The sequence below is a fragment of the Nycticebus coucang genome, chromosome 17 (genome assembly GCF_027406575.1).
Source record: "Nycticebus coucang isolate mNycCou1 chromosome 17, mNycCou1.pri, whole genome shotgun sequence".
NCBI classification, from domain to species: domain Eukaryota; kingdom Metazoa; phylum Chordata; class Mammalia; order Primates; family Lorisidae; genus Nycticebus; species Nycticebus coucang.
Genome location: NC_069796.1, coordinates 33,284,798 through 33,310,374, shown reverse-complemented (window position 1 = coordinate 33,310,374; position 25,577 = coordinate 33,284,798). Strand labels below are relative to the sequence as shown.

Genomic DNA, 25,577 nt, shown 5'->3' with positions numbered 1-25,577 from the left:
TCCAGGTACCCAGAGCTCTCTCCCCCTCTGACCAGTTAGAGGTGGCTACAGGAGCAGGCAGAGGGCCAGAAAGAACTGCCTAGAGTCACCACCCGAGAGGCCAGCCTCTTGCCACGAGGGTGGCCCTTCACGCACACGCTGGCACATGCTGCCTATTGAGCCCCGCTCTCCCTGCTCAGCACACCCCATCTGCAGCCAAGTCTCCATGTGGGCCTGCTGTACTGAAGCCCAGGGAAAGGTGGCAACTAAGCCAAACTCTCCTCTCTGCCTAGGCTGTAATTTCCTGATTAGGCGCCGCAGTCACCACCCTTTCTGCACACACTGATTGCTTCCTGCCCTCCCCTCAATCTTTGGGGCTCCTGAAACTCCCAGGGCCAGCAGACTTCAGAGCCTCCACCAAGCAGTGAGACGATGCCAGGGAACTGGCCGTAGAAGTCCAGCTGAGCAACCACCTTCCCTCCTCCAAGAGTCAGGCCCTGCTCAGAAGAGAATCATAGCCTGGTTTTTAAAATTCAAGAAATAGCTTTAATGAGAAAGAACAAGGTTGTTATGAGGCAGTAGTTCAGAGGACCACATGTGTGGCCTGCGTTCAAATACTGACTCTGCCCTTTAAATATGATCTTGGCCATGTAAGTCTCTGCGTACCACCTGCCCACCCATGAAATGATGATAACAATTCCTCAGAAGATTGTTGCATGGCATTATAGGAGAGTGGTTAAAAGGCCAGACACACTTGTTTGTGAATTCTAATTCATTTTCCTTAGTTATACAACCTTATATAAGTCACATCACCTCTTTGAACCTCAATTTTGCCACCTATTTAATAAGAATAATGAAAATATATGTGTTGTTTTGTGATCGAAATTATACATATGAAAGTATCTTATAAAGAGAAATTCTGGCAAAACAGAAGGCAATATATCCACAGTCAAAGAGAAACCCTGGATCTGTCTGGATCCCTCCTTCTCTGGCCCAGAGTTTTGAAGACTCTTTTATCTCAGGCCATGATCCAAGCACTAAGGAAGGAATCAGGGGACAGTGGGGTGCCTCTGCTATGAGAACACCACTGTCCCATCACCAGTTCACACAGGTGGTGGTCAATATCCGCTTCCCCCTCTGGCTTCTTCTACACTTCACTTTAGAGACTTCAGTTTCATTTTGCAAGCAGCCAGTCATGCCTCGTGCAACCAGCCCCTCGTATACTTCACATAGAGGCATTTGATCCTAGCTAGGAGCTGAGTCCATGGGAAGCCCTCTTTCCCAGTTTGAGTTCAAAAGGTGTCAGTAATACCTGCACATAGCCCAGACTCCATGGACTCTATTCATGGGTTTTATTTTTTAAAGGTACAGTACAGCAACCAAGAGTAATTTTAAGATAAGTCCAATCATTATTTGCCTCTCCCAGAGAACATCAATGGAGATCCCATTCTAAACCCTCCAACCTCCCCAGAGCTGACATGCCAGCTGTCAGGACCACTGCCCAGCTTTTACTTCCTTCTTCCCTCCCTTGCTCAGGCTCTTTGCGGTGTGGATTCACCCAGCCTTGCTGGTCTTCTAATGTCCTCTCTGTTTTGCCCATTACCCTGACTCTCCACCACAGAGAAGGACCCAGGAGCTGGCCGAGAAAGCAGGAAAACTCCTCTCTCCTTCCAGCTCTCCAGTCCTGGTTTACCACCATTTTCCCGGTGCCACACCACACAAACCCTAAAATAAAATCAAAGACACAGCTCGGGGAGGAGCAGCACATGGCTGACCGAACACAGATTAAATTCTCTGCAGCAGAGCATGGGGAAGAATGAGGGTGCACCTGTGTTGATAAATCTGGCACCATCACATTTCCCACCTTCCTGCGCTATCCAGCTCTTAGGACCAGGCTCATAACAAGCGCCCCTCCTTTCTGAGTAGCCTAGTTAGGAATTCAGACCCAGCTTTTCTCTCAGGAGCCTGTAGGACCATGGAATGAAACAGATGAAGACACCGAGACCAAAACCTGACCCGCTGAAGGCCCATTTGCTTTATGAGGTGTTCTGACTCGCCGCATTTGAAGACAATATCAAGGTGCATGTTTCCCTGCGCCTCAGTGTCAGATTTCTAGGGGCTGCTGGAATAAACAGGAGAACGTATATTCTCAAATCAGTCCCTGGATCTCCACAGTATTGGGACTGCTTCCTACTCGTGGAATCAACAGGCAGTTAAAGAAACAAAAAAGAATGTACAACAACTCCAGCCTGGAATTCGAGATCCTTCCCATAAGAGCTGGGGGAGGGCCTGCGCATGACCAAGAGAAGCCCTGGGCCCAGGTCCCCTGCGTCCCACCTGGCTGACAAGCTGGGGATGAAGAAGCCATTCAGGGATAGCCCTGCTGGATCCCAGGGTTGAGGAGGGTTAAGGAGGGTCCTGCTTTCCATAGCCAGGCATAGGCAAGTGGAGCCACTTCTGCCCCAAACAAGTCAACTGAAGGTCTTAGCCAAGCCTGTTTGAGTTGGTGAGAGCCCAAGTGGGAATTCCAATCTGCCAATGTTTGCTCTGCAGGCAAATAGAGCCAGACAGAAATGCTGCTCTAGGACTCTGGGCCAAGTATCCATCAGCTTGTTCTGCCAGCAGTGCTGAGCCAGTCCTGTGCACGTCACCTCCTCCCAGCTCTCTGCTCAGAAAGCCTTCTTCTTGTGCCTTTAAAGGGGGCCTGCCCTCCCACACCACACCCTGTGGCCTGTGTCCAGGGCTGCCTTGCTGGGCCTGGGCCCTAGCCTGTCTGGGTCCGAGATGCCCCTTGCCCATTCTGATCCAGGTCCACCTGAAGACCCAGTCACACTCTCCTCTGTAGGCTCCTAACCTCTGTGTCCTGATGTTAGCTCCATACTTTGCTCCCACCACATTGACTCTGACCCAGTTCTTCTCAGCCCTTGACCAGCACAGCCCACTGCAGGTGGCCCTCAACAGAGGTAGACAGCTGACAACTGGGAAACACAAACCATGAGCTGACTGCCTCTTTTCTCACACCTTCACATAGATTTTATTTGATCCTTGTAACTCAGCAGTTTTATCATCCCATTTCTCAGAGGAAAGAGCTGAGGCTCAAAAGACCGGACAACTTGTCCAAGGTCACCTTATTAAGAAACTTGGGTCTTCTGACTCCAAAACCATGGCACCCCTGTGAGGCAAATTTGTTGTTCACTCCCAGATGCCTAGGGCAATTCCCAGCACTCCTGCTAGAGCAGCTGGGTATGCTTTAATGTCCCCTGACCTGTGCTGGCACACTCAGTGTGAGCAGTTAAGCAAGATCTGCCTTGCCCCAGCCCTGAACTAGAGCTGCCAGATCAACGGGGCCACACCAGCTCAAAAAGCCCACATACTTTCGTGGAGCTCCTGGGGGTCCTTCTTGGTCTGAAGTCCTCAGGAAGCTCCCCGAGACCTTTGTTGCTAAGTACAGGGAGACTAGATCCAGTGTGACCCCTGCATGTGGCCTCTGTCCGGAGCAGGTCATTGAGCCTCCCTCTCCCTACTCGCTAGGTCCACTGGGTTCTGGGGGATTAGGACATTCTAGGGAATCAAACTTCATGAGCACCAACCCAGGCCCACTCCCTAAAGGTGGAGAAACACCATAATCACAGCAACTCTAGAGAGGCCAACTCAGAAAGCCTGTGTTTAATGGGGGCCGGTCACAGTCTGCAAAGCCCTTGGTGCATGAGGGCCCACATGCCTAGCTAATTTTCATCGTCATTTTCTTCCAAGGACTCTTCTTGCTTCTTCTGGGGAAAGTCTTCCAGCATCAGGCCCAGCACGTGCACAATCTCATAGTATAGCTCTTGAAGCCTGAAAAGTGGAGCAGAAAGAAAGATCTGAGGTCGAGGCAGGCTCCAGTCACCACACACTTTCGCCTGTACATTTGCCACGCCTGGCCGCTGTGGGATCAGCGAAGAGCAAGGAGTTCAGAGCCAGATGAGGCTGAGCCGGAATCCCAGGTCTGCCACTCTGTCTGAGGCCCCTGCAGTGAGGGATTCACCTCATGTGTCAGGCTGGAGGGAAACCCCTGGGCTCTGAGAGCAGCAGCTATGTGGGAGTGCCCAGACAGTGGCTGGCTACACTCGGGCCAAAAGTGGGCATTCTTCAACCTTTCCATTTTAGTCTCTCCTGTCTCGGAAGCTCTCCAGTGTCTTTTTTTGAGAAGCCAAGCTAATCATGTCTGTCCTTGCTCAAGAGCCCACTGTGGCTCCCTATTGCTCACAGTCCCTCTGCCAGGTTTTTCCATCCTTCCTGCTTAGTAATGGCCCATCATAATCCCAGCTACCTTACCCTGGGCACAAGCCCTGGGCCATGTCAAACTCAAAGCTTCACATACACCATTTTTACTGAATCAGCCCAGCAGCCTCTCAGGTGACAGATGGAAAAAGGGCAAAAGCTTGCCCAAGGTCACATAGCAAGGTAGCGGCAAAACCAGATCAGGAGTCTGAGCTCCTGATTTGCCATTAATGCTCTTTCTTCTGCTCTCTGAAAAGGGGTTAGTGAGGAAAATCCTGGAGATTTGAAGGAGTTGGCATTTAAATACAAGCCAAGGAAGGCTGGGGAGAGGGGGGGAGGGCAGGGGAAGCAGATTCGCCCAGCCATGGCCTGCCAACACAGTAGTCCAGCCCTGTGCATACATGGAATGTGGCATCTTTGAGGTGCCTGGGTCTACCCACCCTGCACATCAGCCCACCATCCCCTTCACTCTTCCAGGGAACCCAACACAGCCCAACCTGAAAGAAGCCCCAAAGACCAGGAAAGGCTGGGGCTGGGACTGACTTGCAGATAGTAGCATCCTGGTTGTCCAGAGTGGAGAAGTAGACATCAATGAAGGGTAGGCTAGTGCCAAAATCATCCAAGACCATGGGGTCGGTGTGCAGCAGGGTACTCTTAAAGTTCTCCACCAGCTCACTGAAACTTTTGTGGTCAGAATCTTTCTAGAGAGGAAAGCATAATGAAAGAGCAATGAGGAGGACGAGGTGACAGCCAACCTACACAGAGAACTGGAGACTCTCCATGACGGGCCCAGGCAAAGGCCTGACCCTGGCCCAGGAGGAGTCCTGACCCCCTCTGAGCCTAGAGCCCCCTGGATGAGGTAGAGACCACTGACATGAAGACAGGTGGCACACAGAGGAATCAGCCAGGGTCTGAATATGGCCCAAACGTCCTCCCCAGCCCTGAACACACCTTGGGCACAGTCAAGACAGGCAGGTGTCCCACCTCGGAGAAGAGGCTGAGGAGGGTTTAGCAACCCAGTGAGGGAGAAGAATCACCCCCAGTCGCTCACAGCTGCATCACACTTGACAGAAAATCTCCATGTGGGCCTGGTACAGTGGCTCACACCTGTAATCCTACCACTCTGGGAGGCTAAGGTGGGAGGATCCCTTGAACTCAGGAGTTTGAGACCAGCCTAAGCAAGAGAGAGTCCCCGTCTCTACCAAAAAGAGAAAAATTAGCAGAGTGTTGTGGCAGACACCTGTAGTCCCAGCTACTTGTGAGGCTGAGGAAAGAGGATCATTGAGCCCAAGTTTAAGGTTGCTGTGAGCTGGGCTAACATCATGGCACTCTAGGTAACAGAGTAAGACTCTTTCTCAAAAAGAAAAAGAAAGTCCCCATTTTGCTGTGCTCATTCTTGTTCTGGTTTTAGAAAGACGAGAAAACTGAGGCTGTGTGACAACCTATCAAAGCATCTTCACCCACTCAGTGGACTGGGCCACAGCCGCCGGGCACCAGTGAGCCCTCCATGAGAAGCTTCAGCACAGAGTCCCTGCCCCCGAGGGCCCAGCAGTGGACTTCTGTCCCCAGAGGAAGACATCATAATCACAGCACTCACCACTCCAGGAGGTTCAGAGAAGCACAAAAATGTAGAGAGTAAAGCCTGACTCTGGAAATACGGTACCTGCCCTGCCTAAAGCCACAGATGCCCGAGACCACCTGTCCGCTACACAGGTCCCAGAGTCCCTCTTTCCTGGCCATTCTTTCAGCTCCCACAGTCATCTGTCTGTCAACCTGCCGTGGTGATTACCCACCTGTGTCTGCATCAGCCTGCTGACCTCCTCCTGCTGTCGCTTCAGAATCACCTGCTTCTCTTCCATGAGTGTCACATGCCTCTCCAACATCAGCTCTCGCTCAAACTTCTTAATGGAGTCCTAAAAAGTCAGGTGATGGAGGTGGGGACAGGCTCTCAATACATCCCCACCCCCAGTCTTTCTTCCTCCCTATCCTCACTCTGCTGTTCAGGTCCCTCAGCAGGAAGACCCTTCCCGCACACAGGGCCAGCCCTACACTCAAGCTGCCAACTGCCCAAGCCCCCCTGTTGACCACGGTCATAAGGCAAGGCAAATGCATTAGCTCAGGAAGAACAATTGGGCCAGGTGAGGAAAGGGCCTATCCAGCCACCTCCACTCCATGTCAGGAAAGAGACAAAGCTCAGGGAGACTGGGCTGGTAACCCTACCTGCCACATCCACCCTGCCCTCTGATCCGTACAAGCATGGCCTTACCTCAGTGTGTATGATCATCACGCCCACAAACATGCTAAGGAAGATGAAAGAGGCAAGCAAGATGAAGAAGATGGTGAATGCCCGGCTCATAGCAAAATTCCGGTTGTCCAACTGCTCCTGCAGGTCTGTCCAGCCATCAACCTGCTCAGGCAGGGGAGGGTATGCTGAGGGTCAAGGTCCAGAGGGGCGGGCCCCCCCACTTACCTACACTATGAGAGTCCCAGTCCCAAGGGCGCTTCCTGGCTCAGCCCCACTGAGGAGGAGGATGGCTCTACCTCCACATCAGCCCTTCAGAACCTCCCCAGTCCACTGGCTCCAGTCTATACAAGGTGGCCCAGAAATGCAGGGCACCACCAGATAGAGGCACTGCTGGCTGATGTGTCTTGGGATCTCTTCTCTCAAGGTCTCCCCAACTCCCCCACTAGACATTGTCCCTCTGCCAGGATGACCTTTGAAAAGACCCCACTCTTTCCAGGGTCCAACAAAATCTAGACTTCTAGACTTGGGCTTTGTATGGTTATTCCGGGTGGATTTATGGTAGTGTGTTCCACAAAAGTCTAGGTGATGTGGGTTTCATTCGTAAATTAAACTTAATCCAAATGTATTACCATTTGAGAACTCTTTGAGAAGTTTTATGACCCTGGGAGACATATGGGAATGCTCTAAGGAGTTGCAAGATCAGAGACAGAGATGAATTTCTGTCTAGAGCCCTGGCCTCTGAGTGGGACCAGCCCCCAGCCTCTCCAGCCCAGCCAAATACCTGAACATGGTCAAGGCCCCATGGGAGCCCCAGCATGTCCACGTGCTCACACCACCTCGGCAGTCCCTCCTCAAACCCTCTGTCCTCACCACATTCCCAAACATGGTACCGTGGCTAAACTGAAGAGGGTGAAGAAAGCTACAGCCAGATTCCCCCAGTTTGTCTGGTCACCGTTGTCTGGAACTCCAAAGAGGCAGAAGCCCAAAACAGCGAAGATGTACATCAGGATGAAGAGTAGGGTGAGCACGGAGGCCACAGTGTAGACTGTCTGCCCCACGGCAGTGATGAGTGTCTGCAAGGCAGGAACTGCAGTAGGCAAGGGCACCAGGCTGGGTGGACTCACAGTACAGCTCTTAAGGTAATTCTGCCCAGTTTGCAGTTAGCCGCAGCACTGGGTGCCTGGCACTTAGCAGATGCTCAGTAAGTGTTGGTTGGTTGAATTATTGAATGAATGAATGAAGTGAATCAACTGTGCCAAGAGCGACTGCTAGATCAGTCAAAGAGTGATTTACCAATGTCAGACATCTACACTCAGTCACCTATGGGCAGATGGCTTGTGTTGCCTCAGATCTAGGGTGGCGTTCCCATCAGCACCACCAAGCACTCCACTTAAACCCTAACCTGGCTCCATTCTCATCCCAGGGTGTCCTGCTCCTGCCTCTCAGCTGAGGGCCAGCCTTGAACACTCCTTGCCCCGGGACCAGGAGAACTAGAGAAGCCACCCTAGGAGTGAGAATGGAGAGTGTTGACACAATATGGCTCCCCATTCCTTCTGGGGCACAGCTTCATAGGATGGTCCCTGTCTTGTGACCTCAGTTCCCTCCACCCATGAAGGGCATTTGTTTGTTTCCACTACATTGCTATTCCGACGGGGTACAGTAAATGGCTCCTTATTGTTCATTCTTCACGCCAGAGTCTTGCATGCAGTAGTTACTCAAGCCATGCTCACCCACCTTGCTGTTTCACAGACAATATTTTAAGGGAGGTAAGCATTATCATTCTTCCATTTCAAAATGAGGATTTAGAGGTTCATAGAAGCAAAATGTCTTGGCCAGGATCATACTTCAATAAATGGCAGAGCTGGGATAAACTCCCAAGCCCTTCATCCCATAACACAACTGTAGGAAAGGAAGAACTTAGAGCTAAGACACAGGACAGTGAAGTCTGGACAGTCTGGGTTAATCTAGAAAGCAGAAAGAGTTCTGGGCTGCCCTGCCTCACTGATTTGGCAGCTGCCTACCAGGGTGAATGCATGCTGGATGCTTCCCTCCTTTCTTGGGGGAAGAAAATCAGTTTTATTGGATTAACTGTAAAAGAGTTTAGAGGAAAAAAAAAATTGCCTTCCTCCCTGCGAGAGATAGGCAGAACCTCTTTCCCCAATACTAGTAAGGTTAAAGCAATAAACTCTCATGAGAAATCCTGCAATAGTCTCCCATCTGCATCAGGTTTGCGTGATGGGTAGTGTGGGGCACCAAGTAGCAGAGTGAGACACAAGCAGAAGGGAGGAGAGCCCTGGCTAGGTCTTCCCCCTCCAGTCCAACCTGAGCAACCCTGAGAGTGGCAGTGTTGAAAAGGTCATGGTTTCTGGAAAGCCCCATGTAGAATCCCTGACAGCTGGTCTTGGCAAAGTTCTTAAAGCACAGTCCAGGCAAGGCAATCCAGAAAGGGTGCTGGTAAAAATCTAGTCCCAGGGATGGTTGTCCAGATCCCCTTAGGCCAGTATCTCCCTCCTGATGGAAGTCCTGGACTTTTGAGGCCTACAGTCTGGCCCCCAGTAGATGCCTTATTTTGAATTCCCAGATGCTTTAGGGAAGCAAGTCCCAGTGCTCAGTTCAGCTCTCCTCCAGGATATTCTGTGTATGGAAAGGGCTCCAGGGAGAGCAGGTGCTCTGAGGGAGCCCTTCTGCACTGTCCCTTGAATGACTGGGAAATGAGCCAGCCCCTGGAGGAGGCAGAGAAAGGGGAGGTTGGGACTCACACCACAGCCCAGCATCTGAAGGCTATTTTCAGGCTGAAACGCAGATGGACAGGAGCAGCATTGATGCCAAGTTAACAAAACCTCTTCCTGTGCAAAACAACAAGGAACCACTTCCTCATAGTGCAGGCATATCACCATGAGGTAGAAGGCAGAGTGTCATCTTAATTAATCAGGAGTTGGAAGCCAGGACTGTCCCAGAGTGTCAGCTCTGGGCACCAAGATGGCAGCTCTTTCAAGGGCTCCTTTAGACTTTAATGAATACAAATTAGCACAGAGGTATAAGTCCCCACCTTGAGCAGCTCCAGCTCCCCCTGGACAGCATGCAGAGAGCATATAATCCAGGGTCCCACAACATCCCAAAGACTACAGGACAGTCACAGCCAGGGTGCCTGGTGATCCCCAGGGAACCACTGTGGATACAAGGCTCTGCTTAAGGACAGAAAAATGACATATTTGGTACATGTTGTGTCTGCACATGCACGGTTATAAGCATGTCCACAAGAGCCGGAGGATGAGCAGAGGCCTTCAGTGGCCAATCCAGCCTAGCTTGTTCTGGATACAGCCCTTGGCCAGCAGGCAGGTTCCCTGGTCTGGAAGATGGGCTGCCCTGCCAGGCTGTCACAATACAGCCTAGACAGGTGCTCTCAGCAGACATCTAGTGCCCTCAGCCTCACCAGGTGCCGATCTGAGTCGACACCCCTTCCTTCCAAGGCAGAAGCCCCTCCTGTGACCAGTTCCTCTCTGCATGGCTCTGGGCTCCCCCCAGCCCACTGCTACCTGCCTGCTCCTCACATGATTCCCACAGCCTCTGGCATCCTCATTCCACAGCGACCCCATTTCTGACCTCACTTGAAAATCCTTCCCAGCATCATTTAAGGAAGCAGCCTATTTCCCACTGAGTTCAGATCTGGGGGATCTGACCACTGCATTTTCCTCAGAGGACCTGCCTCCACAACCAAGGTCTCTGCTTCTAGGCAGGACCAACCTTCCAGCTTCCTACTCCCCCTCACCTGCTGAAATCTCTGCCTTCCAGGATGACCACCCACTTCTCCACCCCATCCTGCTGTCATTCTGAGGAACTCTAGCATCTTTATGAATCACCTACCAACTGCCAAGCCTTTCCATCTGGTGACCCTTGTAGCACTCCTGGCCCTTATTCCCTTGGTACCAAACACCTGGAGAAACCAGGCTGTACTTCCCACTGTCTGATCACTCCCTCCGAGGTGTCCACTACCACCTGACACCGAAGACCAAGGACCTGCTCTTTCCTGTCCGCCTGCCTTACTTTTGTCCCTACTAACTCTAATGCCCAGCACATAAGATCCTCTCCTCCTCTCCTTCTAGGATACATTACAGGGTCTGTCTCTAGTCTGTAAACAAGGGCAGCCACTCTCAGGCTTGGAACAAAGACCGCCATGATCGGATGTACACTTTAGAGATCCTCCCTAGCTTCTGGGCTGTTTCCATTCAGAGCTTTCAATTCTGTGGGAAGCCACTGCAGGAATCCAGGTAAAGGCTGAAGGTGATGGGGATAAAAAGATGTGGACAAGACAATAGCTGTTTAGGAGGCAACACAATAAGACTTTGAGAGAGAGGAGTCAAAGCTGACATTCAAATGTATGACGTGGCAACCGACTGGGCTAGGGAACACTCTTTATCAAAAGAGAAAGTGCTAGAGGAGGAGCCAGGATTTGGCATTTAAGTCTGGGGGTGGGGGAAGGGAGAAAGTGATGGCTTCCAGTTTATATATTGAGTCTGAAGAACCTATGAGATGCCCAGAAGGCAACTTGGGTCTGAAAGTCAAAGAGACAGGCCTAGGCAAGTGAAGAACCTGGAAAGTGGAAAAAATCACCCAGAGAGATTAAGCAGAGGGAGAAGAGGAGGAAAACTCAGGAGAAAACAACATTTATGGGTCAGGCAAAGAAAAAATGTACCCAAGAAGTCAGGCTGGAGGAATACCAGGGGCAAGGATGCCCAGGGAAATGGCCACTGGATTTGGTGACAACGTTGTTGGCAACCTCAGGGAGGCTAATCTGTAGTGGAGAGAAAGAAGCCAGGGCATAAGTAATGGACAAGGAAGTGGACACCAGAAGTACAGACATCTTTTTCCAGAAACTTGCCATGAAGAAAAGGAGAGGGAGAGCTGGGCTGTATTATTTGGGAGGGGACACGCATACACGCATGCGCACACACAGACACGGAGACGTGATTACATGAGCAAGGAATGAGTGAGTATGTGTGGCACGGGGAGCTCTCGAATATTCCCTTTCTCTTCCCTACCCAGCACTGGACTTGCTGAGTGCAGGGCTCAGGGCCTAGACAGCCAGGCGAGGGGCAGTTTCTCAGCACCATAGGCTGACATATCCCGACTGGACAAATAGGTCCAGACCGGTCCGCTGCTGGAGAAGCATGGATACTGGGTGCAGAGTTGGGACAAACATACTGCCTGTAGGCTGAAGCCTGAAGGCACAGTTGAGAGCGAGGACTCAGGTCTGAGGTTTGTTCTGAAAGCTTTTGAGTCAAGGAAAGGCTGGTCATTCCACCACTCTCAATAACCCAGAAAGATGTCTCAGCAAAAACAGCACCTCCAGAACTGCCTTAACAAATTCCATCAAGAGAAGCAGCAGATTTTTAGCTGTTTGGGGAAGGCAACTCTAGTGGCTGAGGCCACCAAAAAGCTAGAGACTCCTGGGCATGTGGTTGAAAGGATCTGGAGCTGAAGAAAACCTGTCACTTTGTAGTATGGGAAAGGGGAAAATTCCAGATGGTCTCTGGAGTCAGACACACTTTTCGAATCTCAGCTCTCAAATTTAACTGCTAGGTGACCTCGGGCTTCAATTTCTTTTCTTTTTTTTTTGAGACAGTTTCACTTTGTCACCTTCAGTAGGTGTCACACAGCAACCTCAAACTCTTGGGCTTAAGTGAGTCTCTTGCCTCAGCCTCCCAAGTAGCTGGGACTGTACTGTACTGTACTGCCCCAGCTCCTGGCTATTTTTAGAGACAGGGTCTCACACTTGCTCAGGCTGATCTCGAACCTGTGAGTTCAGGCAATCCACCCACCTGGACCTCCCAAGTGCTGCGATTACAGGCATGAGCCACCATGCCTAGCCTGGGCCTCAATTTCTTCATCTGTAAAATGGAGTTAATAATACTTTTCTTTTTTTTTTTAATAATACTTTTCTTACGATTGTTTTAAGATTAAATGAGAAAAATTGGTAAATCAAGCTGCCCCACAGTAGCACTCAATAACTGGAAGGTAGTAGTTGAATTATTATTTCCTTAGGGGCTGGTGGGCAGATGGATCCTAACCTGCCCTCCCAATGCCATGGTACCCCCAGGGCACTCACCCGGATGCCCCGGCTATAGGTGATAAGCTTGAGGATGCGCAGGGACTGTATGCCGTCAGCAAAGTGCAGGTAGGAGTGGTGTGGGCCCTCGATTTTGCGGATTGTATAGGGGATGGTCAGAATGATAATAATGATCACGTCCAACAAGTTGTAGCCATCCTTCCAGTAGTCAATGGGGTCTACATAGAGTTTCATGTAAAACTCAGCACTGTAGATGCTTATAAAGGTGATCTCCGATAACTGCAATGGGTAGCAAGAGGGGGAAGGGTCAGACCAGGCTGCAGAGCCCTAGAGTGCTGGCTCTCTACCTGCTTGGGCCACTCATTCAGGTGTGAGGAGGGTACACAGTATTCCACAAGTGTGATTTTGGATATAGATTTTTTATAGGTGTACCTAATCAGGTTAAAAATAAATCCTTTCTATTCCTAGTTTGCTAAGATTTTTTTTTTGAAGAACATTTATGATAAACTTTTTTCTGCATCACTTGAATTGATCTTACAAGTTTTTTTCTCCTTTAATATTTTAAGTTGATTAATAAAATGTGTACAATTTTCTAATATTAAACCATGTTTGCATTCTGGAAAAAACTCAACTTCGCAATGGTATATCATCTTTTTCATACATATTTTTATTTGGCTCCCTAACAATCTATTTGGGATTTTTTTTTTTTTTTTTTGAGGTGGAGTCTCACTTGGGCCAGAGTCCAGTGGCCGCATCACAACTCACTGCAACCTTAAACTTCTAGGCTCAAGTGATTCTCCTGCCTCAGTCTCCAGAGTAGAGTAGCTAGGACTACAGACATGCACAACAACACCCAGCTAATTTTTCCATTTTTTTGTAGAGATGGTGGTCTCACTTTTGCTCAGGCTGATTTCAAACTCCTGTCTTCAAGCAATCCTCCCACTTCGGCCTCCCAGAGTGTTAGGATCATAAGTGTTAGCCACTATGCCCAGCCTCTGTTTAGGACTTTTATATCCAAGTTCATAATATTGGGATGTTAAGTTTCTTTTTTTATACTGTCCTTGTCTACTTTTGGCATGAAAGTTATACTAGTTATACAAGATGAATTGTCTATGAGCAGGGCAGGTATACTCATTTGTCTAATCACTGGAAGAGTTTTATATGTGTTATGTTTGGAATTGTATCTTCCATACAGGTAGATACCCTTTAGTCCAGAGTAATTTATTTTTTTGTTTTAGAAGGTGGAAAATTTAAACTACTAAGTCAATTAAAGGACAAGCATTCTTGCCCTGTTACTGAGTTTTACAAACTTTTTATAGAAAATTATCCATTTCAGCTAGTTTTCAATTTTATTGGCATAATTTTATTTTATGTATTTAATTTTATTAGATTTCTGATATCTACTATATCTGTACTTCCCCTTTTTAATTCCTACCATGATTCTGGGCTTTTGTTTACCTTGACTGTCTCATGAATAAAAGTCTTTATAATTATCTTCTGACATCTAACTTTTGGCTCTGTTGATACTTTCTGTGGAATCTTCCTTTTCTATTTCATTAATTTCTACTCTTACTTTACTATTTCTTCTTCCTACAGTTTTGGTTTCTATTGCTCTTTTCCTTCCCAGCAGTTCAGCTCATTAATGTTTTTTAAATTGAGGTATAATTCACATACTATAAAATTCACCATTTTTATTAAAGTATAAAATTCAAAAAAAATAAGTAAAATAAATAAAAAATAAACGATTCTTCTGTCAGCTAGTTAAAAAAGTTTTTAACTAGATCTGCTAGTTAAAAAAAACAAAGTGCTTTACCTAACAATTGCAATCAGTGTAACCTGGCTTATTGTACCCTCAATGAATCCCCAACAATAAAAAATAAATAAATAAATAAAATAAACTGGTAAGAGTAAAAAGAAAAAAAAACAAAGTGTAAAATTCGGTGGGTTTGTTTTAGCTTTCAGTATTTTTTATCTTTTTATTGTGGTGAAATATACACCACATAAAATTCACCATTTTAAGTAATACAATTCAGTGTCATTAAGTACATTGGCCACGTTGAGTACAGTGGCATTCACAATATTGTGCAACCATCACCACCATTTCTAGAACTATTTCATCATCACAAACAGAAACTCTGTACCCAAAATATAACTGCCCATCCCTTTCTCTCCACAGCCATAATAATCTCCATTCTGCTTTCTGCATGTCTATTCTACACACCCCATATCAGCACGATACTTGTCCTTTTGTGTCTGGCTTATTTCATTTAGTATAACAATTTCAAGTTTCATCTATGTTGTACCGTGTATCTTTATTTTATTTTTTTTTATTTTGGAGATAGGGTCTTGCTCTGTCTCCCACACTAGACTCCTGTGGCATCATCATAGTTCACTGCAACCTCAAACTCTTGGCTCAAGCAATCCTCCTGCCTCAGCCTCCCGAGTAGCTGGGATTACTCATGCAAAGCACCACATGTGCTAATTTTTCTATTTTTTTTTTTTTTTTTTTGTAGAAACAGGGTCTCCCTATTGCTTAGGCTGGTCTAGAACTCTTGGGCTCAAGGGATTCTCCCACCTTGACCTCCTGGAGTGCTAGGGTTACAAGCATAAGCACAGCACCTGGCCTAGAAATGCCATTCCTTTTTAAATCCTAATAATATGCCGTTGTATATATATAATACATTTTGATTATCCATTTATTTGTTGATGGGTATTTAGGCTGCTTCCACATTTTGCGTATTGTGAAAAAGCTGCTATCGACATGGATATACAAGCATATCCTGAGGAGTGGAAGTGCTCGGTCATTTGGTAATTCTATGTTTAACTTCCCGAGAGGCTGCCAGACTGTTTTCCACAGTGGTTGCACCACTTTACCTTGCCACTAGCAATGCAGAATGGTTCCAATTTCTCTACATCCTCACCAACACTTGTTTTTTGCTATTGTCTTGGAGTTTTTTGTTTTTTTATAAAGAATCCTAATGGATGTGAAATTGAATCTCATTGTGGTTTTAATTTGCATTTCCCTAATGACTAGTGATATTGAACATCTTTTCATGTGCTTATTCATTTATATCTTCTTTGGAGAAGTATCTATTCAAGTCCTCTTTCCATTTTTTAAGTGGGTTGCTTATTTTCTTGTCGCTGTTGTTGCTGAGTTGTAGAAGTTCCTTATATATTCTGGATATTAATCCCTTATCAGATACATAATTTGCAAGTATTTTCTCTCGTTCTATACATTGTCTTTTCACTTTCTTAATAGTGCCCTTAGATGCACAAATGTTTAATTTTGATGAAGTCTAATTGATCTATTTTTGTATTTCCTTTGCTTTTAATTTCATATGTAAGAAGTTATTAGCAAGTCCAAGGTCATGAAGATTTCTTCCTATGTTATATTCTAAGAGTTTAAGCTCTTATATTTAAGTTATTGAAACATTTTGAGTTCATTTTGTACATGGTACAAATTGATTCTCTTGCAGGTGGACACCAAGTTGTCCTGACACTATTTGTTCAAGAGACTACTCTCTCCCCCATCGAATGGTCTTGGAACCTTGTCAAAACATTAATTGGCCATAGCTATTTTGATTTATTTCTAAATTCCCAATTCTATTGTATTGGTCTCTATGTGTACCCTTATGCCAGGACCATACTATTTTGATTACCATGTTTTTGCAGTAAGTTTTGAAGACAGAAAGTATAAGCCTTCCAACATTATTATTCTTTTCAATATTGTTTTGGCTATTTGGGGCCCTTTGCCATATGAACTTGATGATCTGCTTTTCCATTTCAACAATAACAACCCAAAAAGAATTCTGTAAGAATTTTGATGGGAACTGCATTGAATACATCGACCACTTTGAAAAATACTGCACCTTAATAAGATTAAGTCTTCTAATCCATGAACACAGAATATCTTTCCATTTTATCAAGTCTTCTTTAATTTCTTTCAGCAATGTTTTGTAATTTTCAGCATTTACACCTCTCATCACCTTAAATATTTTCCTGGGGATTTTATTCTTTTGGATACTATTGTAAACAGAATTTTCTTAATTTCTTTTCAGACTATTAGCTGATAGTACATAGAAATACAACAGATTTTTGTCCTTATTCTTATTTCATGAAACTTTGTTGAATTTGTTTAATAGTTCTAATAGATTGCGTGGGTGGTGGTGGGAGGATTATTTAGGATTTTCTATATATGTGTGTAAGATCAAGATCAAGTCATTGCAAATAGAGATGGCATACTTTGTTTTATTGCACTTCACAGATACTGCATTTTTTACAAATTTAACATTTGTAGAAACCCTGTATCAAGCAAGTCTATTGGTGTCATATTTCCAACAGCACATGCTCACTTCTTATCTCTGTCACATTTTCATTATTCTCTCAATTTTCAACTTTTTCATTATTATTTTATCTCTTAGGGTGATCTGGGATCAATGATCTTTATGTTACTATTGTACAGTTTTGAGGTGCCCCAAACCATACCCTAAAGACAGCAAACTTAATAAATATGTTCTGACTGCTTGTCTAATCAGCTGTTCTGTCAACTCTCTTCCTCTCCTTGGGCCTCCCTGTTCCCTGAGATACAATATTGAAATTAGGCTAGTTAATAACCCTACAATGACCTCTAAGTGATTCAATGAAAGAAAAAGTCTCCTGTCTTTCATTTTAAATTAAGCTTAATGAGGAAGGCATGCTGAAAGCTGAGACAGGCCAAAAGGTAGGCCTTTTGTGCCAAACAGCCAAGTTGTGGATGCAAAGGGAAAATTCTTCAGGGAAATTAAAGTGCTACTCCGGCGAACACATGAATGATAAGAAAGTGAAAAAGCTATACATATATATATATATATATATATACACACACACACACACATATATATATATATATATCTCCATCTCTCTCACCTGACTTCTGTAATAGCCATACTGCTGATATGGAGAAAGGTTGAATGCTCTTGACAGATCAAACACACCACAAAATTCCCTTAAGCCAAGGCCTAACCCAGAGCAAGGTCCAATTCTCTTCAGTTCTATTAAGGCTGAGAGAGGTGAAAGCCACAGAAGAAAAGTTTGAAGCTAGCAGAGGTTGGTTCATGAGACTTAAAGAAGCCATCTCTGAAACAGAAAAGTACAAGGTAAAGCAGCAGGAGCTGAAACAGAAGCTGCAGAAGGTGGCCACACTGAACAACAGGTTTACAATGTAAATAAAACAGCTTTATATTGGAAGAATATGCCACCTAGGATTTTTCCTAGCTAGAGAAGTCATTGCTTGGCTTTAAAGCTTCACAGGAGAGGCTGACTATATTTTAGCGGCTAATGCAGTTGGTGACTTTAAACTGAAGCCAATGATTATTACCATTCTGAAAATCGTAAATCTACTCTGCTCTAGAAATGGAACAACAAAGCCTAGATGATGGCTTATCTGTTTACATTTACAGTGTGGTTTGCTTTATGTTTTAAACTCACTGTTGAGACCTACTGCTCAGAATAAAAAGATTCCAGGCTAGGCAAGGTGGTTCATCCCTATATTCCCAGCACTCTGAAATGAGTGCTAGGAATATAGGGATGAACCTATATTCCTAGCTGAGGTGAGAGGATCACTTGAGCTCAGGAGTTTGATACCAGACTGAAAGAGTGAGGGCGGCGCCTGTGCCTCAGTGAGTAGGGCGCCGGCCCCATATTACGAGGGTGGTGGGTTCAAACCCGGCCCTGGCCAAACTGCAACAAAAAAAATAGCTGGGTGTTGTGGCGGGTGGGCACCTGTAGCCCAGCTACTTGGGAGGCTGAAGCAGGAGAATCGCCTAAGCCCAAGAGCTGGAGGCCACAGCACTCTACCGATGGTGATAAAGTGAGACTCTGTCTCAAAAAAACAAAATAAATAAAAAAGAGTGAGGGCGGCACCTGTGGCTCAGTGAGTGGGAGTTGGCCCCATATACTGAGGGTAGCAGGTTAGAACCCGACCCCGGCCAAACCGCAACAAAAAATAGCCAGGCATTGTAGTGGGCGCCTATAGTTCCAGCTACTCGGGAGGCTGAGGCAAGAGAATCCGCTAAGCCCAAGAGCTGGAGGTTGCTGTGAACTGTGACGCTACAGCACTCTACCGAGGGTGACAAAGATGAGACTCTGTCTCTAAAAAAAAAAAAAAGAAAGAGAGAGAGTGAGAAGCCATCTGTACTAAAAATATAAAAACGTGCTAGGTGCTGTGGCAGGCTTGTGATCTCAGCTGTTCAGGAGGCTGAAGCGGGAGGACAGCCTGAATCCAGGAGTTTGAGATTGCTGTGAACTAGGCTGATGCATGGGCACTCTAGCCTGGGGAAACAGAGTAAGACGCTCTCAAAATAAATAAATAAAAGATTCTTTGTAAAATATTAATACTCATGGACAATATACCTAATCACCTGAGAGCACTGATGGAGATGTTTAAGGAGATTACTGTTGTTTTCATGCCTGTTAACACAGAATAAGGAGTCACTTCAACGTTCGAGTCTTATTTAAGAAAAACATTTCTAAATCTGTGAAATATGTTAATTTTGATGGGGACTGCATTGAATCTGTAAATCATTTTGGGTAGTGTGGATATTTTAACAACATTGGTTGTACTGATCCATGAGCATGGTATGTTTTTCCATTTTTGTGTCATCTGCGATTTCTTTCCTCAATGTTTCAGTTCTCTTTGTAGAGATCTTTCACCTCCTTGGTTAAGCATACTCCTAGGTATTTTATTTTCTTTGTAGTATTGTGAATGGTATTGACTCTTTGATCAATGCTACTGATTTGAGTACATTGACTTTGTATCCTGAGACTTTGCTGATTTATCAATTCCAGGAGTCTCTTAGGGGAGTCTTTGAGGTTTTCTAGGTATAAGATCACGTCATCAGCAAAAAGCAATAGTTTGACCTCTTCTTTCCTGATTTGGATACCATTTCTTTCTTTCTTTCTCTTGCCTGATTGCTCTGGCTAGAACTTCTAGCACTATGTTGAATAAAAGTGGTGACAGTGGGCACATTTATCTTGTTTCTGTTCTCAGTGAGAATGCTTTCAACTTTTCTCCATTCAATATGATGTAGGCTGTGGGACTGTCATACGTGGCTTCTATAATCTTGAGATATGTTCCTTCTGTACCTAGTTTGTTGAGGGCTTTTATCATGAAAAGATGCTAGAATTTGTCAAATGCTTCTTCTGCATCTATTCAGAAAATCATATGGTCTTTGTTTTTGCTTATATTTATGTGGTTAATTACATTTATTGATTTAAGTATGTTGAACCATTCCTGCATCCTTGGTCATGGTAGATTATTATTATTTTTTTTTTGATGTGCTGCTAAGTTCAGTTTGCTAGTATTTTATTAAGGATTTTTGAATGCTCTTTTTGTCATTGTTGGAAATTTTTTTTATTACTGCTTCAATCTCATTGCTCCTTATTGGCTTTGCTTCATTTGGAACCAGAAAAATGCTTCAATAGCCAAAGCAATCTTAAGCCAAAAGAAAAAATCCAGAAGCACCATATTAGCAGACTTCAAATTACTAGGTCTGACAATTAAGTTCACAAACTTGCCACTGTGTGCTTACATTGGCAGTGCTATACAAACAACTCAATTAGGTTTCATAATCTTGGTATGTCTGTGTCTCAGAGCTGTGTTCATGTCGACATGTGGCAATGTCTTGCTGAGTGGCGTTCATGTTTGTTACGTGTTTTTGTGTGCCATCATGAGAATGTCAGATGCAACAAACAAAAGTTAAATTTATTGCTAATTTGGCAAGAATGGAAGTGAAATCAGGGACATATTAGTCCAAGTTTATCAGGATAATGCCATGAAGAAAAGGGCAGTGTACAAATGTATTCAATGTTTTTCTGAGGGAAGAGAAAGCATCACTGATAAGAGAGGTCAGGGCAGCCAGTAATGAGCAGAACTGATGAAAATATTGCAAAAATTGAGCCAGGCACGGTAGCACTGTGGGAGGCCAAAGCAGGTGGATTGCCTAGGTTCACAAGTTTGAAACCAGCCTGAGCGAGAGCAAGACCTCATCTCTAAAAATAACTGGGTGTTGTGGTGGGCACCTATAGGCCTAGCTATTTGTGAGGCTAAGGCAAGAGAATTGCTTAAGCCCAGGAGTTTGAGATTGTTGTGAGCTATGACACCATGGCACTCTACCAAGGGCGACAAAGTGAGACTCTATCTCAAGAAAAAAAATAAAGTGTGTTGTTTAACTAGCACATATTTGGAAAATGTCCAGTTTTTCTTGTTACTAATTTCTAGTTTCATTGTATTGTTGCCAGAGAAGATACTTTGTATGATTTCCATAATTTTTTTTTTTAGAGACAGAGTCTCACTTTGTTGCTCTGGGTAGAGTGCAAGTGCCTTGGTGTCACAGCTCACAGCAACTTCCAGCTCTTGGGCTTCGACGATTCTCTTGCCTCAGCCTCCCGAGTAGCTGGGACTACAAGCGCCTGCCACAATGCCTGGCTATTTTATTTTTTTTGTTGCAGTTTGGCCGGGGCTGGGTTTGAACCCACCACCCTCGGTATATGGAGTCGGTGCCCTACTCACTGAGCCACAGGCACCGCCTGATTTCCATAATTTTTTTTTGAGACAGAGCCTCAAGCTGTCACCCTGGGTAGAGTGCCCTGGCATCACAGCTCACAGCAACCTCCAACTCCTGGGCTTAAGCAATTCTCTTGCCTCAGCCTCCTAAGTAGCTGGGATCACTGGCACACACCACAACACTTGACTATTTTTTTGGTTTTAGTTGTCATTGTTGTTTGGCAGGTCTCCACTGGATTCGAACCCGCCATAATTTTTTATAAAATTATTGAGATTTGTTTTATAGTCTATATGATTTGCCCTGGAGAATGCTCCTTATGTACTAAAGAAAATTGTTAGTACAATTGTTTTGTCTTCTTGATGAATTTAGTGTGTTGCCCATATAATGTCCTTCCTTATCTATTATAAGAGTTTTTGTCATAGTCTCTATTTTGTCTTACAGTAGTATAGTCACCCTCTCTTTTGGTTTCTAATATGGAGTATCTTTTTCCATCCTTTTACTTTCAACCTATTTGTATCTTTGGATCTAAAATGAATCTCTTATAGACAGCATATAGAGTAGAACCCCAATAGTTGACCACCTCCCTATAATGACCACCTCCAAAGTTCATAGACTGGTCATGTACCACACGTACTCAATGGAAGACTGACCTCTATATATTGACCACTTCTGTAAATTGTATCTTGATCACTTGGACTGTGACACACAACATTAATTCACCCTCTATAACTTGACCAGTTGAGACCACTCTACACCAAGGGGTAAAGATGTAGGCTTTGCCCCTTATTGTATTGGTTTTTTCTTTAGTATAAGTTCTTTTTTCATGTTTATTATTATGTTGTTGGATTAGGTCCAATGTCCTATTGTTTATCAAGTGTTGTAGAAGATTTTTTTCAACATCAAGGACTGTGCCAAATTATAGATAAGTCCTACAATTACTCAAAAATGTTATAGTTAATTGAGACATGATGGTCCAAAGGAAAAAACTCAAACAGCTGACATTGAAGGAAAAGGTTGATCTACATTTTCTAGAAAGCAATATCCAAAGACAGACAACAGAACATTTTGGCATTAGCAAGACCACAGTTAGCAACATCCAAAGACATAAACATGAGTACTTGGAGAGATATGGTAAGAAAAACAGAGACTTACAGCAGAAAAGAAGGAAAACTTTCCTTGATGAAGTCAAGGAAGCCACATTAGGCTGATTCTAACAAATGAGGGCAATTAACACCTGAATCTCCTGGTGATGATCTGAGAACTTGCTAAATAATTTGCACAGGAATTCAAGTGGCAGATTTCCAAGCACCAGGTGGTTGGCTCAAGAAATTTAAAGTGCAATACAAAATCGTCCAGAAAGTCTTGTGTGGTGAATCTCATGAAGTTCCAGAAGAAGTTGTGGAAGAGTTCATCAAAAAGTTCCTGGACTTCACCTGAGACTTCAAAGATGACATCTTTAACATTGATGAGTGTGGACTCTTTTTCAAGGTGATGCCTAACAGAAGCCTTGTCATAAAGGGTGAAAAATGTAAGAGCAGAAAAATTTCCAAAGAACATTTCACAGTTCTGCTTTGCCCTAGCTCAACTAAAACCCTTGGTGACTTGTAAATCAGCAAAGCTACATGCATTCAAAAACTTGAAGCCCAAAGACCTCCACATCACTTGGATATCAAACAAATGCACATAGATTATTGGTTCTCTATTTGAGAAGTGAGTAGGTAAGGGGTATTGACTGCAAAATGAAGAAGGAATGGTATCTTCTACTGACAGTAGACAACTGTCCTGGCCACTCATCTCACATGACATTGAAATTTCTTTCTCCAAACATGACCTCAAAAATCCAACCTCTTGACTAAGGCATCATCAAAACATTTAAAATGCACTACCAAGCCCAGCTCCTGCAGAGAGTCATTACTAAAACACAAACCTGTGGTCCACCTGTGGAAGAAAGTTCATCTGCTACATCAGTTCACATTCTAGATGCTGTCCTTTGGATCAGTTCTGCTTGGAATAAAGTTCAGCCAGAAATAATACAGAAGTGTTTCAAAAACTTGGATTTGTCACAACCCAAGAGCTAAATGTTTTGGTCCCATCAAACAGTCCATCTCCCATGGCAGAATTTGAAGGAATAGATTTTGAAGGTTTTGTTGCAATGGATGATGAGGTGGCAACCTATAATGAACCTGACCCAGAATCAATTTTTCAAGCAATATTGACCGAAGTACAAACAAGCATAAAAATGCATGAAGCAACTGATGAAGTGCAAGAAGTGAGGATGACACAGAAATTGCAGAGACTCTAACAGAATAAAAAGTCAGGCATCTGACAATGCAGTTGAAGTGATTCACTGTGGGAAGATGTTCAAGTATGCTGAGCAGCATAGCCAGCACCAACAGTGCTTTCACCACTTACATTTGTAATAAGAATAAGAGACCAACTCTTTTTTTACAGTAAGAATGATTAAACAATGAGAAAACAGTAAATGTATTAAACTCATAGGATACTGTACGCATGATTTTACTGTATTTGATTATGTATGATTTCATATATTTAATAAAAGCTATATAAGGAAGTAAAGTACATGTACATATTAGTACAATAGGCCTAGTTTCTTAAGTTGCCCACCTCCATATATTTACCAATTTGTCACAGTCCCTTGAGTGGTCAATTTACAGAGGTTCTACTATAGTTAGATTTGTTTTATTTTATTTATTTTTTGTAGTTGGATTTTTAAAATCCTTTCTGCCAGTCTCTGCTTTTAAATTGGAGAGTTTAACACATTTACATCTAAAGTAATTACTGGTAAAGGACATACTTCTGCCATTTTGCTATTTGTTTTGTCAAATATGTATGTCATACTCTTTTCCTCAATTCTTCCATTAGTGTGTTTTGTGTGTCTAATCATTCCTTTTGTAATGTACCATTTGATCACTTTCTCCTTTCCTTTTCTGTGTAGTTTCAGTTGTTTGCTTAGTGGTTACCCCTGTTATTACAGTTAAATTCTTAAACTTAAAGCAATCCATTTTTAATGAATACAACCTTAGAAGATAACAATTTTGCTCCCATACAGATCCATCTGTCTCCTTTTATGTTTCTGCTGTTTAGAGGTTACTCTTTCATACATTGTGTGCCCATTAACTATAACATTGGAATTATAAATCATGTAGGGAAAAAAATTACAAACCAAAAACACAGTAATACTGACTTTTGTATCTGTCTATGTAATTGTTTTACCAGTGTTCTTTGTTTCTTTGTATGGCGTCAGGTTACTACCTTCTTTCATTTCTACCTAAAGGACTTTCTTTATCACTTCTTTTAGAGCAGGTCTGTCAACAACAAACCCCCACATTTTTGTTTTTCTGAAATATCTTAATTTCCCCTTCATTTTTGAAGGATAGCTTTGCTGAACATAGAATTTCTAGTTGACAGTATTTTTCTTTATTATAAACATGTCACTTCACTACCTTCTAGCCTCCATAATTTCTGAGGCAAAATCAGCTGTTAATTTTATTAAGGCTTCTTGTGACAGATTGTTTATCTCTTGCTGTTTTCAAGATTCTTTGTTTTTGGTTTTTTATACTGTTTGATTATAACATGTCTTAATGTGGATATTTTTGTTTTTCCTTCTTGGAATTTGTTGGAATTCTTAGATATGCATATTTATCTCAATAATCAAAGTTTGGAATTTTCTGGCCATTATGTTTTCAAATGTTCTTTCTGCCTGGTTTTCTTGTCTTTTTTTTTTTGTTGTTGTTGTTGTTGTTGCAGTTTTTGGCTGGGGCCAGTCTTGAACCCACCACCCCTGGCATATGGGGCCGGCACCCTACTCTTTGGGCACAGATGCCGCCCTCTCTTGTCCTTTCTTATGGGCCCAATATTTGTGTTTGTGTGCTCAATGGTGTCCCACGGTCTCTTAACCTGTTCATTTTTCTTCATTCTTTTTCCTTTCTGCTTCTCAGAATGAATAAGTTTAATTCATGTGTCTTCAGGGTCACTGATTCTTTCTTCTACCTGCTTAAACCTGTTACTGGGCTGCTCTAGTTAGTGTTTCATTTCAACTATTACTTTTCAGCCCCAGACTTTGCTTTGCTCCCTTTTTATAATTTCTGTCTCTTCATTGATATTCTTTGCTGTAACATTGTTCTCCTGGCTTCCTTTGATTCTTTGCCCATGATTTTCTTTAGTTTCTCCTACATATTTAACACATTTTTAAAAAAGAGAAAAAACTCTCCTACTCTTTTCAGATTGCTCTCTGTTAGAGCATTCCTTAAATATTAGCAAGACTGTTCACAACTCTACCTTTAGGCTTCACTTCCTACTTGCACTGAGTCTGAAGGTCAGCTGGAAGTGAAAGAAAGCTTGGGATCTTCTCAAGTCTTTTCAAAGCATTTTGTTCTACCTTAGGCGTGGGTGGCTTTCTAAATTCCTCCACATGCACAGGTGCTTCTCAATGCCCTAATTTACCAAAAGAGTTCCCTTCCTG

General features: G+C 44.0%; 1 protein-coding gene across 2 annotated transcripts in view; it reads right to left on the bottom strand.

Moving 5' to 3' along the window:
- Positions 1-724: 724 nt before the first annotated feature.
- CATSPER3 (cation channel sperm associated 3) overlaps positions 725-25,577 on the bottom strand; it is a 45,236-nt gene continuing 20,383 nt past the window's right edge. For both annotated transcript variants that reach the window (XM_053565951.1, XM_053565950.1), the window contains exons 3-8: positions 12,591-12,830; positions 7,375-7,557; positions 6,506-6,646; positions 6,033-6,152; positions 4,783-4,940; positions 725-3,813 (exon numbers count right to left, since the gene is read on the bottom strand). In XM_053565951.1, coding sequence (XP_053421926.1) covers positions 3,705-3,813; positions 4,783-4,940; positions 6,033-6,152; positions 6,506-6,646; positions 7,375-7,557; positions 12,591-12,830 — 951 coding nt within the window. In that variant the 3' untranslated portion in view covers positions 725-3,704. The remainder of the gene's footprint in view (positions 3,814-4,782; positions 4,941-6,032; positions 6,153-6,505; positions 6,647-7,374; positions 7,558-12,590; positions 12,831-25,577) is intronic.